Source organism: Thermobia domestica, chromosome 2 (assembly GCF_964235325.1).
Source record: "Thermobia domestica chromosome 2, izTheDome1.hap1.1, whole genome shotgun sequence".
NCBI classification, from domain to species: domain Eukaryota; kingdom Metazoa; phylum Arthropoda; class Insecta; order Zygentoma; family Lepismatidae; genus Thermobia; species Thermobia domestica.
In genome coordinates, this window is record NC_137455.1 from 267,071,440 (window position 1) to 267,084,151 (window position 12,712).

At 37.2% G+C, this 12,712-nt stretch overlaps 1 protein-coding gene across 1 annotated transcript in view; it reads left to right on the forward strand.

Annotated features, from left to right (window-relative positions):
- The window catches only part of LOC145678482 (protein Wnt-4-like), a 383,056-nt gene that overhangs the window by 244,019 nt on the left and 126,325 nt on the right, over nucleotides 1-12,712 (forward strand). Inside the window, exon 2 of the mRNA XM_081748665.1 lies at nucleotides 3,741-3,894. Coding sequence (XP_081604791.1) covers nucleotides 3,741-3,894 — 154 coding nt within the window. The remainder of the gene's footprint in view (nucleotides 1-3,740; nucleotides 3,895-12,712) is intronic.

Consider the following 12,712-nt stretch of genomic DNA (forward strand, 5'->3'; position numbering starts at 1 on the left):
GTATTTTACAAAATAGGCGCTTCATGCCTTAAGCTTTTTTCCCGATTTGAATAATTTCCAGCCAGAAAAATTTATACTATCTTTAAAACATCTTCATCGCGGCACGAAAATGTAGAAACATCCAACTTTAATAATGATAATAATAATATCAATACGGAAATTGGTGAGTATTTTTATTTAAAAAAAAAAATATTATTTGTCGACAGCGGGGAAGAAAATTATAACCATTGCTTGGGCTTGTATCTAAGGTAAGCACCCGTAATAAGAATTGAGTTCCAGATCACGTATTAGCCACGTAGCCATAAAGAATCACATTTGCAGAAGGTTAATTCAAAGTTGTTAATAAATTAAAATATGGAGATGCTCTATGGAGTAGACAATCTTTCAATTTTACGTCCCACGATATGCCGTGTAGACTAAGGGAAACGGTGATGAAAAATGAATGAAAATGGTGAAATAAAGAAAGTGGAAGGAAACGGGAGAACTTTGAGAAAACCCACAAGCAAACTGTTTGTCCATCACAAAGACTACATGGCGCGAACTGAGATCGAACCAGGGACCCCACGCACCAGAGGTGAATACTCTACCACTGAGCCACCGAAACCTCCAAGGAATAGAATTTGCAAATTGCATAATGTAATTATTTTTAATTAAGGTCTGGGAAACCCAAGAGAAACGTGAGAAAATTTGTAGGTCACTAAATGATTGCTGACATTTCTCGAAATATGGTTACAAAATATCCGTGGATTGCAAAATCAGTGATGTCGCGGGTCACCTGGGTCACTTCGGTCACAACTTGTGTCTAGTTATCCGGGTCTGGATATCACTTTTCAGACCCGATCTGGCCCGACCAGACCCGGTAGATCGGACAGATAAGGCAACCCAGATAAACCAGTTGGCCTGTAAGTAGATAATCAAGTCTACAGCATTCCTGCATCATTTTATAATGCACTAATGATTTTTACCACTCAAGCTCGATAACTTACGTGTTTGATTTCTGGTGTGACATTTCTTCATCATGATCTTAATTAAGATACCATGTCTTGAATATTTCAAATTTAATGTTCATTCGTCTTCCCATACTGAAAACTAATACATTGGTTTTCAACACAGGCCACATAAAACATTTAACATAACACTATTTGAACTCAACAGTATATATTATATTTTACATGAGAAATTTTACAGGTTCAATCATTTAAACTTTGACATTTCCTCAAGAGTAAAAGATGCAGCTTTTCATTTCTGTATTTTCAGTGCAATGCTTTGATACATACACAGTCATGCACAAGAGAAAAAGAAAATTATCAATTTAGTGAGAAGAGAAAAAGAGAGAAACGGGAATCGTGTTTGTTAAAATTGCATTAGTAGCCTTATACGTACTCTCAATATACATGTATGACGATGTTTCATCGTCTCCGGGTCATACCGGGTAACAGGTCTGTCCGTGTCTCCAGGTCTGACTACTTTCAGGTCTTCCGAGTCATGCGTCATGAACTTGGTGACTCGTTCCATCACTGCACAAAATACGCACCGTAATAAAATTTTGATAACTGACCTATTTTTCCATGCAATTTTTACGTTAGCACAGTGATTAACCATACCCGTATCATGTTAGTTACGGCAGTATTTCCACTGAAGTGTTTCATTGCTCCCTGAAACAGATAACATGAAGTCTAATTTTCGACTCAAAATATTTTCTAACTTGAGAATGAAACAAAATCAGATTCCCTTTAATTTACAATACGTAATGTTCCTGGACAGTATAAATACATCTATTGGGCTCCGGTAAACATCCAACCTAAGGCAAATAAAAAAACCAAGTCTCCTACACAGTGCTTGCCTTGGCTCTGCATAGATACTTATTCTAAAATTTCTTTAATGTTTGGAAACATTTCGAAATTTTATTTTTGAGATAACTACGATTTTCCCTGTTACATTGTAACATCAACAGACAAATATTATTTTGTTACCTCAATTTCATTAACACACACACACACACACAGACCCCCCTCATATATATCACTTCAAAATGAGTGGGTCCTGCAGTTCCTGTTGCTTAGGACACGCTCTCATACAAGGTGGTGTGACGAAAACAAGACAGTCTGTGGAATAATATGGAAAAGAACTGCCCGAAATATCTAGATGCTGTGGGAAAGAATTACATAAAATTTACCCATTCACACAGCAGTGAATTGTGAATTGCTGATTGCATTCAATCATTTCATAGTAAATGTAAGTTGCGGAAGTAGTGGAACCTATTCTCCAACCGAATGGAATGGAATGGTCAATGGAAAAGCTTTAACACACGATTAGGATGACAAAGATTGTTGCTGTCATTACTCGTACAATCTCCATTTACTTTGTATCGCTGTTGCAGAACCTGCCATCTAGCGACTGAATCTGGAACTACTAGATACCAGCTAAGAGGAAGGTTAACTTCGTGGGTTTTCTTTCTTTTTCTTTCTTTCTTTTTCTTTCTTTCTTTTTTTCTTTTCATTCCGTGTGGTTATGCTATGAAACACTGACAAACTTTTGTAATTACTTGGGCAACCATAAAGTATAAAAAGCAGTAAAAGCATAATGGAATTTTTCACCTATGGTTGATACCATATCTGATTTTGATACTTTACATATCAAAATTTGCTAATTTTATAAGCATAATAAAGCATAATTTACAGAAATAAAGCATAAAACATAATGCTTTATGCTTTTTATTCCAGAACCTGTATATGTGTACATTAAAGAAAAATATGTTAATATATATGGTGGCAAAGGAAAAATGATCAACAAAATATGTTATCAATGCCGCAAACAATGGATATCAACTACCAATTGCCTTTACGCGTAACAATGGAAAGTTCGAATTCCTCCTCTCTTCGCACCTTCCGCTCAGAAGGATTTTTTTTTTTTTTTTTGGTTTTGTTTTCTCCAAGATGCCAAAATTAAGAGTTTATGCAATCTCAGGGAATAAGAGAATTCACAACTAACCAGTTCAAAGTATAAGGCGGTTATCTACTTTGTACTCTTTGTTCTGAATTCATTAAATATGAGAAGTCTACTGTGCAGCTAGCTACATGCTTCTTCTTCGAAACATCGCTTAAAGAAAACTACACAAAATGTAGTATCTATTGATGTAATTTTAGTGGGAAAAATTAATAGTTTCATATAGTTTCATATTAATAGTTTCATAGTTTGATATATTATAATAGTTTTTAATAGAAATGCTTAAAATGAAGTATAATTCAGGGAACATATTAAGGCATAATTTAGGAAAAAGCATAATAAATCATAATCTAAGGGAAAATAAAGCATAATATACAGCTGTATAAGGCATAAAGTTGGTTGCCCTAGTAATTACCATCTATAACTGTATATAAATTAGACATTAGGACTACCCCAGGCTAAAACATTTGCATTTTGCTAATTAAAATAATAATAATCGAGCGCAATTTAGATTGTAAACAAGAATGATTATCGATTCTAAGGCTATATAGATTTTATATCAAAAATATATAAATTTGTAATATTTGTAATTGTAATTTTTGAAATACTTGTTATATCTGTTAGTAGTTAACTCATACGTGTTTCCCCATTTGTTTCCCCATTTAGTTAACTAACAAAGAGTGTCCTGACCAATACAACTCTCCTCTATATTTTACTCTGCTTACTTTATATCTTGACTATTCCAGAGTCTTAGGCGCTTTATACGTAATACATTTATACAATTTTCATTGCAGGTACCTAGGACTTCAACAAAACTACGAGGACGTGGTGAACGTGAACTCGAAACAGAATGACTTTGGAGTCGTCCAATCGGATTATTGTGGTCACTTGTCATATTTAGGAGAACGACAAAAGGAATTGTGCAAACGAAATAGACAAATTCTTGATGTAAGTATGTTTTACTGATTTAATCAATGGAGGGGGGTGAAGGGGATTTCTTACCCCAACGTCATGTAATTTCCATAGCTCGTCAAAGAAAGAATTCCTTCATTCCCAGGGAAATTTGTTTCCCCATTTCGTGTACACATTGCATTACTGTAAAATAAAATAAAATAAAATAAAATAACAACAAGATTGAATATATATCTGCCAAATTGAGTGAGGGGCCAAATTCAGCCCTTTACTTATAAATTTTGATTAAAGACCGAAATCAATCGTTTGGTATGGGTTTATTGTTGATTATTTTAAAGAAATGTAGTTCGTTTCGAAAAGCATAAGGATATATTTACGAAATAAAGTTGATGAAGGTGATTTGGTTTGGTTGTTTTGAAGAAAGAAAAAAAAGAAACTTGTTTCGAAAATCCAAAGGAGATATTTACAGGATACATTTGGTGGTCAACTTTACATCGCTTATTTTACTTTACTTTTAAATTTCGATTCAAAACTCAAGTCAATCGTTTGTTTTCCGTTTCTTGTTGATTAGTTTGAAGAGAAAATAGTTTATTTCGAAAAATATTAAATTATTTACAAAATAAAATTGGGTGCGCAAACTTCACACTGATCTTTCAAATTTCAAATATGAAACCAGAAGTTGTTGTGGAATTCAAGTACTTAAAGTTTCAATAGGGAGTTAAGGATAGAGACCTAATGTGTTTGAATTCCATAACAACTTTCGGTTTCAAAATAGATATATATGGAGCAAAAATGATAACGGGTAGCTAGTAGCAGTTTTTTGGAATCGATTAAGCGTTCTAAACGTAATTACTATCTTCTCTCTCAACCCTTTGTTCAAACTGGAAGCGAGAGAAATCAATCACTTCCGGTTTTAACATTGATTGCTATAGAATACAAACTGTAATACATAGATAGCGAGAAGCAGTTTTCAGTAATCAATTAGGCGTTCCAAAAATATATTCTTCTTCACTATAATCTCTCTACTTAAACCAAAGTGGCAGAAATCAACCCCTTGCGGATTTAACGTTGATCGTCATAGAATGTAAATGATACTACACTGAGAAAAAAAAATTATATGTGGTGTATTTAAAATCACGTTACATTTGTAAATCCTGTAGTTTTTGGACTTAACGTATAGCAAACACATAACTAAAAACGCATATTTTATAATACTTTTTGTATAAGGTTCCATCTGTACGCACTTTCCGTATAGGCGGTCAGGATCTCACACAAATGGACGTATATGATATACAGCTAACTAATGTAATATACAGAAGATTGTTAGATAGCAGACATCCTACAACGATAGGGATGCGCACGAGTCGAGACAAGTCTCGAATCTCGAATCGACTCGACTCGAATTCAAGTCGAAATTCGAGTCGAGACACACTCTGTAAAATTCGAGACGAGTCGAGACTGCTCGTAAAAATCTCGACTCGACTCGAATGTCTCGAAAATCTTTCTATAATTTTTAATATTATTTTGAAGAAAGTACTTACTCAGAAACAGTCTTGAAACTAATTCAAGTGAGCAGCCATGCATAGACGTAACTTAGAGGGGGGCAAGGGAGGCAACTGCCCCCACATTTCTGAAGTTTATTAGGATAGTCATCCAGTGTTATCTATGAACTGAGCTGAAGCAAATACAACACAAGTTTGCTTAATTTTATGTTTTTGTTTCACAGTATTAAGGTCTTTAGGCGACTAACGAGGCCAAGAGAAAGGAGGGGCAAGGAAGTGAAAAAACAGCGACCCTGTTCTGACAAAAGATACTAGGTTAAACCTCAGTCACTCAGTCAGGATGGGCGATCGGAACAGAGTTCGTGGCCATGCTCCACCTTTAAAATGCTGCTTATTAGGCATACACACTGCCGTATCGCGACAAAACGCTGTAACTTGAGTTACATCGTTTTGTCGCTATAAGCATTTTTGAATTTTCCGTCACCGATATTTATGTTCACCAGGCTCAGCATTGAGCTGAGTCATATACTTTTGAAAATATACCAAAGAGAATTTTGATGTAAGTAGGAAATTAGCCGGTCTGTGCCGACTTTACGGCTCTTTTTCTCAAAACTGCTCCGCCAAAGTTACAGCGTTTTGTCGCGACAGGGCAGCACACTGCCCATTGCCCAGGGCTTAAAGTGGTTTCAGTGAATAGCCACCTCACCAGAATGCTTATCCACAGTGATTTACGAGAATGCAGTCAACAATGAAAGTAAATAATCCCTGACCCAGGTTCCAGATCTGGTTTGATAGATCATATTAATAGTCGTTTCATAGACGGAACCAAAATAATTAAAAATTAATGCACAATGTTTGTAAAGTGACAATTGTTGTACACGAACTAACTTCTGACAACAGGCTAATTTGCCAGAACTTAGTGCCGAGCGTTCCGGCTCACTTTAAGCCTTGACACTGCCTCTCTACTACTAGCTGGGTAATTGTCACGCACTTTCGATGCATGTGTTCTGAATTGATTCACACCTCACTTTATTGCTTTTTTCGTTTTTAGACATTACATGTTCCTTTACGACGGTAATAATAATTTATAAACTGTATTGTCATGATTTCTTTATTTTTCTGTTACATCAGAAATGCTTGTAATTTGAATAAATATAGGACTTATTCAGAACATTTTTGGGGGGTAGGGGTGGAGGATCACAGAGGCAGTGTAAAATTCTGATTGAATATATCTTTTAAAAAATGCTCAGATTCAGAGATGTTCATATACCTTCTCCCTCACTGATTCTGGCTGTTTCTTAGGCAATGGACAGTTATTAAAAATGTTGTCTTACGGTATCTATGCTGATATTATCATAAAATGTTCGACTGTAATAACAACGGGAATGGAACTCTAATTTTAACCATATCTGGTAATGTCTTGCAATAAATGTTTTGCCACATCCATCTTAATAAAGGTCAGTGAACTTTGAGCGTGCTGGAGGAAGGGGATGTGGTGTTTGTTGATGGTCAAAGGAAGAACAGGTCGGTCTGTTGTCTGGGATACAGGAAGTGTTTTATAAGGATAAGCAGAGACATTCAGAACGTGGCTTTTTGTCGGAAATCTTATGGTCCTAAATACAAAAGATATACAAAAATACAAAAGACAGCAATAAGTCAATTTTCAAATCAAAAGGCCGATTTTTTACTACGAAAGCCGAAAATCGCAAATGGGGCACTGCCCAATCCAAATATGAGGTTCCGCCGAAATTCGTTGTGCTGATCTTCATTCTATGAGCCTCCCTAACAATCTGCACAAACATTTTTGAAAACTGAGATTTACACTTCGGACGCCCTCCTTGTCGGAAAATAAGAATTCAAATGCCGGTATTACTTTGGAAACAGTGTCACAAGATGAAGTTTCAGAAGATCGTGATCCAGTCAAAGGTTGTGAAAAGGCAAAGACATTTCTGGCAGTAGGTCTAGGTCCCTTCCAACCGCAAATGAAAACGTGTCCCAATAAAAATGGCCGCCAGTTCCGATCTGAGTGATATAGGCCAGTGTTCGAAGTGGAAAAAAGCAGCGGCGGTATGTTTTATTATGATTTTACTCAACATACCGGCTATTTAAATATTGTCTTGATCACTGAAAAAACAGAGACGGTATGTCCTCATTACTGAAAAACCAGAGGCAGTATGGCATACCACCGCATACCGTCTCACTTCGACCACTGGTATAGGCAATTTAGTATGTTAGAATATAACATTTCTCGAGATAGTGCTTTTTGCTTTTATTGTCGCGCATTCTCCGAAAATTTTTCGAAATCTGAAGACATTTTACTAAGGAGAGTTTCCGTAACTGGAAGAAGGTCGTGGATAAATTCGGTACTCATGAGGCAAGTAACGCTTTTAAGACTTGTATTTTTAAGGCTGCGGAATTCCGAAACGCATACTATTGCACGGATCAGTTGCGCATAAATTAGATTTGCAGACGAACCAAATAGTTAACGGCAATAGAATATATTTGGAAGCACTTCTAAATAGTATTTTGTATTGTGCTCGCCAATGTGTTCCTCTTAGAGACCATAAGGAAAATAACGAAAGTGAAAATAAAGGCAATTTACTAGAACTCTTATCGCTAAGATCCAAAGACAATGACGTGATTTTTCGGTATTATGTTAACAAAGAGAAAACATTTAGATACGTTAGGCCCGAATACCAAAATCAATTTCTAGATTTAATATGCGAGTGTGTGCTGAGAAAAATAATCGATCGTGTGAAGACTGCAGGTACATATGGTGTCATCATGGATGAAACCCAAAGTTTGAAGGGACTGTTTTGCGATACTATGATGAAACAAACGTTCACGAAAGTTTTATCGGGTTTTACAATACAGAAAAATCACGGCGAAAGTGTGTCCAAACTGTTAACAAATGTGTTAATATCATGGGTCTGACCGTAGATAACATCCGAGGACAATGTTACGATGGTGCAGCCGCTATGTGTGGTCAGTACGCTGGCGTTACAAAGAGGATCAGGGGTGTGCGGAAAACTGTCTACGATTCGAAACATGTTTGGTGTTCTGAGCAGTTGCATTCCTTCATAGTAGCGCCGTCAAAAAAGCACGCTATTTTTGGAAATGTTCAACGTCAAGGAGAAAACTTAAAGCATTTGGTAACATTACAATCTTTGAGCGAAACTAGATGGAACTGTAAATCGGAAGCTATTCGTGCAGTTTTAGAAAATTTTGGACCTGTAGTTGAAGCTTTAGAGGAAATAGCACTATCAAATTTACGGTCCAGATGCGCATTCCCTGTTAAGAAATGTTCATGATTTTTTATTTTTGTTTCGTCTTAAACTGATGAGACGTGTTCTTGAATACACGAATCAACTGTCCATGCACTTACAGAATACACGTACCAAATTTTCTACTGTGAAAAATTTGTCGCAAGCCAATATCTGCAGCCTTCAGTCCTTACGGAGTGAGAAAAGTTTCAAAACGCTGTGGACAGAAACAGAAGAAATTACAGAAACCATGGGATGCAGTGCACCGAACGTTCGCGAAGACGAATCCCACGAGCATTGGATGGTGGTGATACTTCTTCGAGTGTGAGACAGCAGCTGAATATTACAGACGCGAAGTGTATTATTCCGTTATTGACATCCTTGTGGCAGATATTAGTAATAAAAGTTCAAAGAAAATGTTATGCAGGTTCTTCATTCCCTCCACGACGTGTTGAACTAACACAAGCCATCAGCAGCAAGTATCACAATTGTCAGCAACACCTACAAAACCCCCAAAGTTGAGCTGACATCAGAGTTAACAGTCTTCTCCAATTTGTGTGCAGAGAGATAGACTGAAAATGATCTTTCATCGCTTCCAAATTTGTTTTAAAAATTGAACCTTTACGCATGCTTCCCAAACTTGAACAAAGTTTATAAGACTTTTCTAACCGTGCCTGTCAGTTCCGCAACCAGTGAACGTTCCTTTTCGTGCCTGAGACGGCTAAAAACCTACGTTCGTAGCACTATGGGTCAAGAAAAATTTCGTAGTTTAGCTGTGTTGTGCATAGAAAGGTCTTACGACATGAACGTTTCTCAGATTATTGACAAATTTGATTCAGAAGCAACACTTCGAGGAAGGCGGCTGCAGCTCCATTAACAGTTCAGGTCCAGTATCCATATCATTACATTTAGTGGTAAGTGAAATATTAACTTATCAAATCAAAATTATAAATGTGATATTTACTGGCTAATATTTGGATTTCCTAATATTGTGACTTCCTTGTATTATTGATCAGCAGTATTTCTTTCAGAGGGTGAGCCGGGGCTTTCCCCTTTATACACACACAGTCAAGTGCAAAATACACTTCAGGCAAATTTTCAGGGAAAATCAGGATATCAAGAAACATTTGTTTAACTATAATTCCCCTCTTTACTTTTAAAATACCCTCTTTGGAGATATTTTCTGAAAGAAACACTATTAATGAGCTGGGGTAAATGAATATGTGGATGTTGTGCTGATAGGTTGTTCCAGGTAATTCCTTAACAACATTTAAGGCTCAGGTCAATATGAGGGATTGGGTAAAGATCAGGGAAAGATTGGTTAAGCGGGGCTTAAAATGGGCCGGAACGCACCAGTTCTGCATTTCAGTAAGTCAGTGTGTTGTCCGAATTCAGTTCCTGTGCTGTACTTGTCACGCTCCAACTTTGTATATTTTAAGTTTATTATTGTCATATTTTAAGCAGATTAATACCCTTTTAAAGCACGATAAAGAACTAATGTAGAACTTTTCGATCTGCGTCATTGTGTTCCACGAAATTATTCTAGGGAAAGGCGTTCCGGCTATTGACTAAAACAATTTTTAGCATAGAGGCAAAGGCTTAATTTTAGGTCTCATCCTCAAAAACTGACGTAAAGTTAGGCTGGATACCTGCCTGAGTAGTATTTATATCATTCACACACTCCAACTACATAATGGTGATCCAAAATGAGAGAGGGTTTCTCGAAACTACGGTACTAAATATTTGGTTAAAACATTAGAAGCAAATTTATGGTTGGTTTCAAAAAGTGACAATTTAAGGTCGAAGACTACCTGCCCAAGTGGAAATTTGTGAATATATTTTTGTCGAAACAAAGAAAAGTTTAACGTGCACAAGTGAGTAATGTATATTATATACTTCTAATTACAGATTGTGAATCTGAAAGTCAATAAATAAAACTTGTCGTCTCTTAATAATGAAAGAAAAGAAAAATCGCAGTTCACACTCATGCCATGTAGCTGCCACCGCAAATTCAAACTTTATAATCGATTTTTATATCAAAGGCAATAATGTGAAATATGTTGCTGCTTCCAATCTAAAGTAGGAATTAAAATCTAAGCTTGGTTGAATTCACAACTTTCTGTGATCAGTTGTTAATGTATAATGCTCTTTCTTCCAAAGGGAGAGAGCATATACAACTCAAGGAAGCATAGAGAGATGTATGCTTGGAATAACCCGGAGAGATAGAAAAAGAAATACATGGATAAGGAAGATGACAGGAATGACCGATATCATCGCGAAAATAAAAGGACTCAAGTGTCAATGAGCTGGTCATATTGCAAGAAGAACTGACGATAGGTGGACAAAAGCAATCTTTGACTGGATCCTAAGAGAACGAAAACGATCCAGAAAACGTTGTAATACAATGTGGTGTGACGAAATTAGGAAGCAGTATGGAGTAACGTGGAAACGAACTGCCAAAAATAGACACGTGTGAAAAAGAATTCGAGAAACCTTCATCCAGAAGTGGGTCGGCAAAGGTTGTTTATATATATATGTGGGGGGGTGTTTATGTGTGTGTGTGTGTGTGTGTGTGTGTGTGTGCGTGCACGAATGCCCCCCCCCCAATCATATGGACCAAGGTTATGATTATGCATCCATGTGTCTAGTGGAGCTCGAGTAAAGCACCATGACCCCAAGGCGTATCGCACACTGCTTGCACACTTCGTACACGCTTTCATGACGACCATGTTTCCCAACGGTAGTGGCATTTTTCGACAAGATAGTGCACCATGTCACAAGGCCAGGAGTGTGATAGAGTGGTTCGAGGAACACAGGGAGGCGTTCCACGTGATGTGTTGGCCCCCCAACTCGCCGGATCTGAACCCAATTGAAAAAAAAATGAAATGAAATCTTTGAGTTTTGAGTCCCACGGTTATGCCGGTTAGACTAAAGGAGACGGTGATGATGAGTAATGAATGAAATGGTGGAATGAATAAAGTGGGAGGAAACGGGAGAACCCCGAGAAAACCCACGCACACGGTGTTTGTCCACCACAAAGTTTACTTGGCGGGGGCTGGGATCGAACCCGGGACCCCAAGCACCAGAGGTGAACGCTCTACCACTGAGCCACCGCGGCCCCCTGAACCCAATTGAATACATCTGGGATGTGAATGAACGTGACGTCAGAACACATCGCCCCCTTCCCGGAATTTACGGGAATTAGGTGACCTGTGTGTGCACATGTGGTGGCAACTCTCTCCAGCGACCTACAAAGGATTATTACGTCCATGCCAAGAACATTCGCCGTTGTTATCCGTGCCATAGATAGACATACTGACAATTAGGTAGGTAGTCATAATGTAGTCATAATGTTCTGGCTGATGTGTGCGTATATTTTAACTCGTATATTTTGTCTCGACTCGAATTCGAGTCGAGTCGAAACAGAAACTGCCGAGTCGAGACACGAGTCGAGACAGAGACATATTTTCGAGTCGAGACAACATTTTCTCGAGTCGAGTCGAGACAGGCTTAAATCTCGACTCGACTCGAGTCGTGCGCATCCCTATGCAACGATATGATGTAACATCTAAGGGCAGTGCCTATGTTGCATGTGAATAACGAATACACCGTACTGATTTCTGCAGTAAGCAAGATGATTCCATATATTTGTATACACAATATACCGCTGTCCGGAGAACGGATTTTTTTCAGTGTAGCAAGAAGTGGTTTTCTGCAATCAATTAAGGATTCCAAGAATATATTCTGATTCCACTCTAATATCTCTACTAAAACCGGCAGTGATATAAACCTAATAACACTTATGATTTCAATAATAACCGAGAAAATATCACTATAAAAAACAAACTCCATCAGCTGGTGTACACGTGAGAGTGATACTTGTTTAATGTATAAAGGGAGAATGAAGCACTAACTTTTTATTCAATCTTTTATCGTTTCAAACAGTATTAGTCTCTTTCTTCTCAATTTGTAATGTATAAAGCAATTATAAAGCATTGCTTTATAAACCAGTCTGTATTTGTTTTAGTGTTTCAATTGTCATTTTCAAGTTTAAAATAAAATAATGAAATACTAATTCATTAACTAATC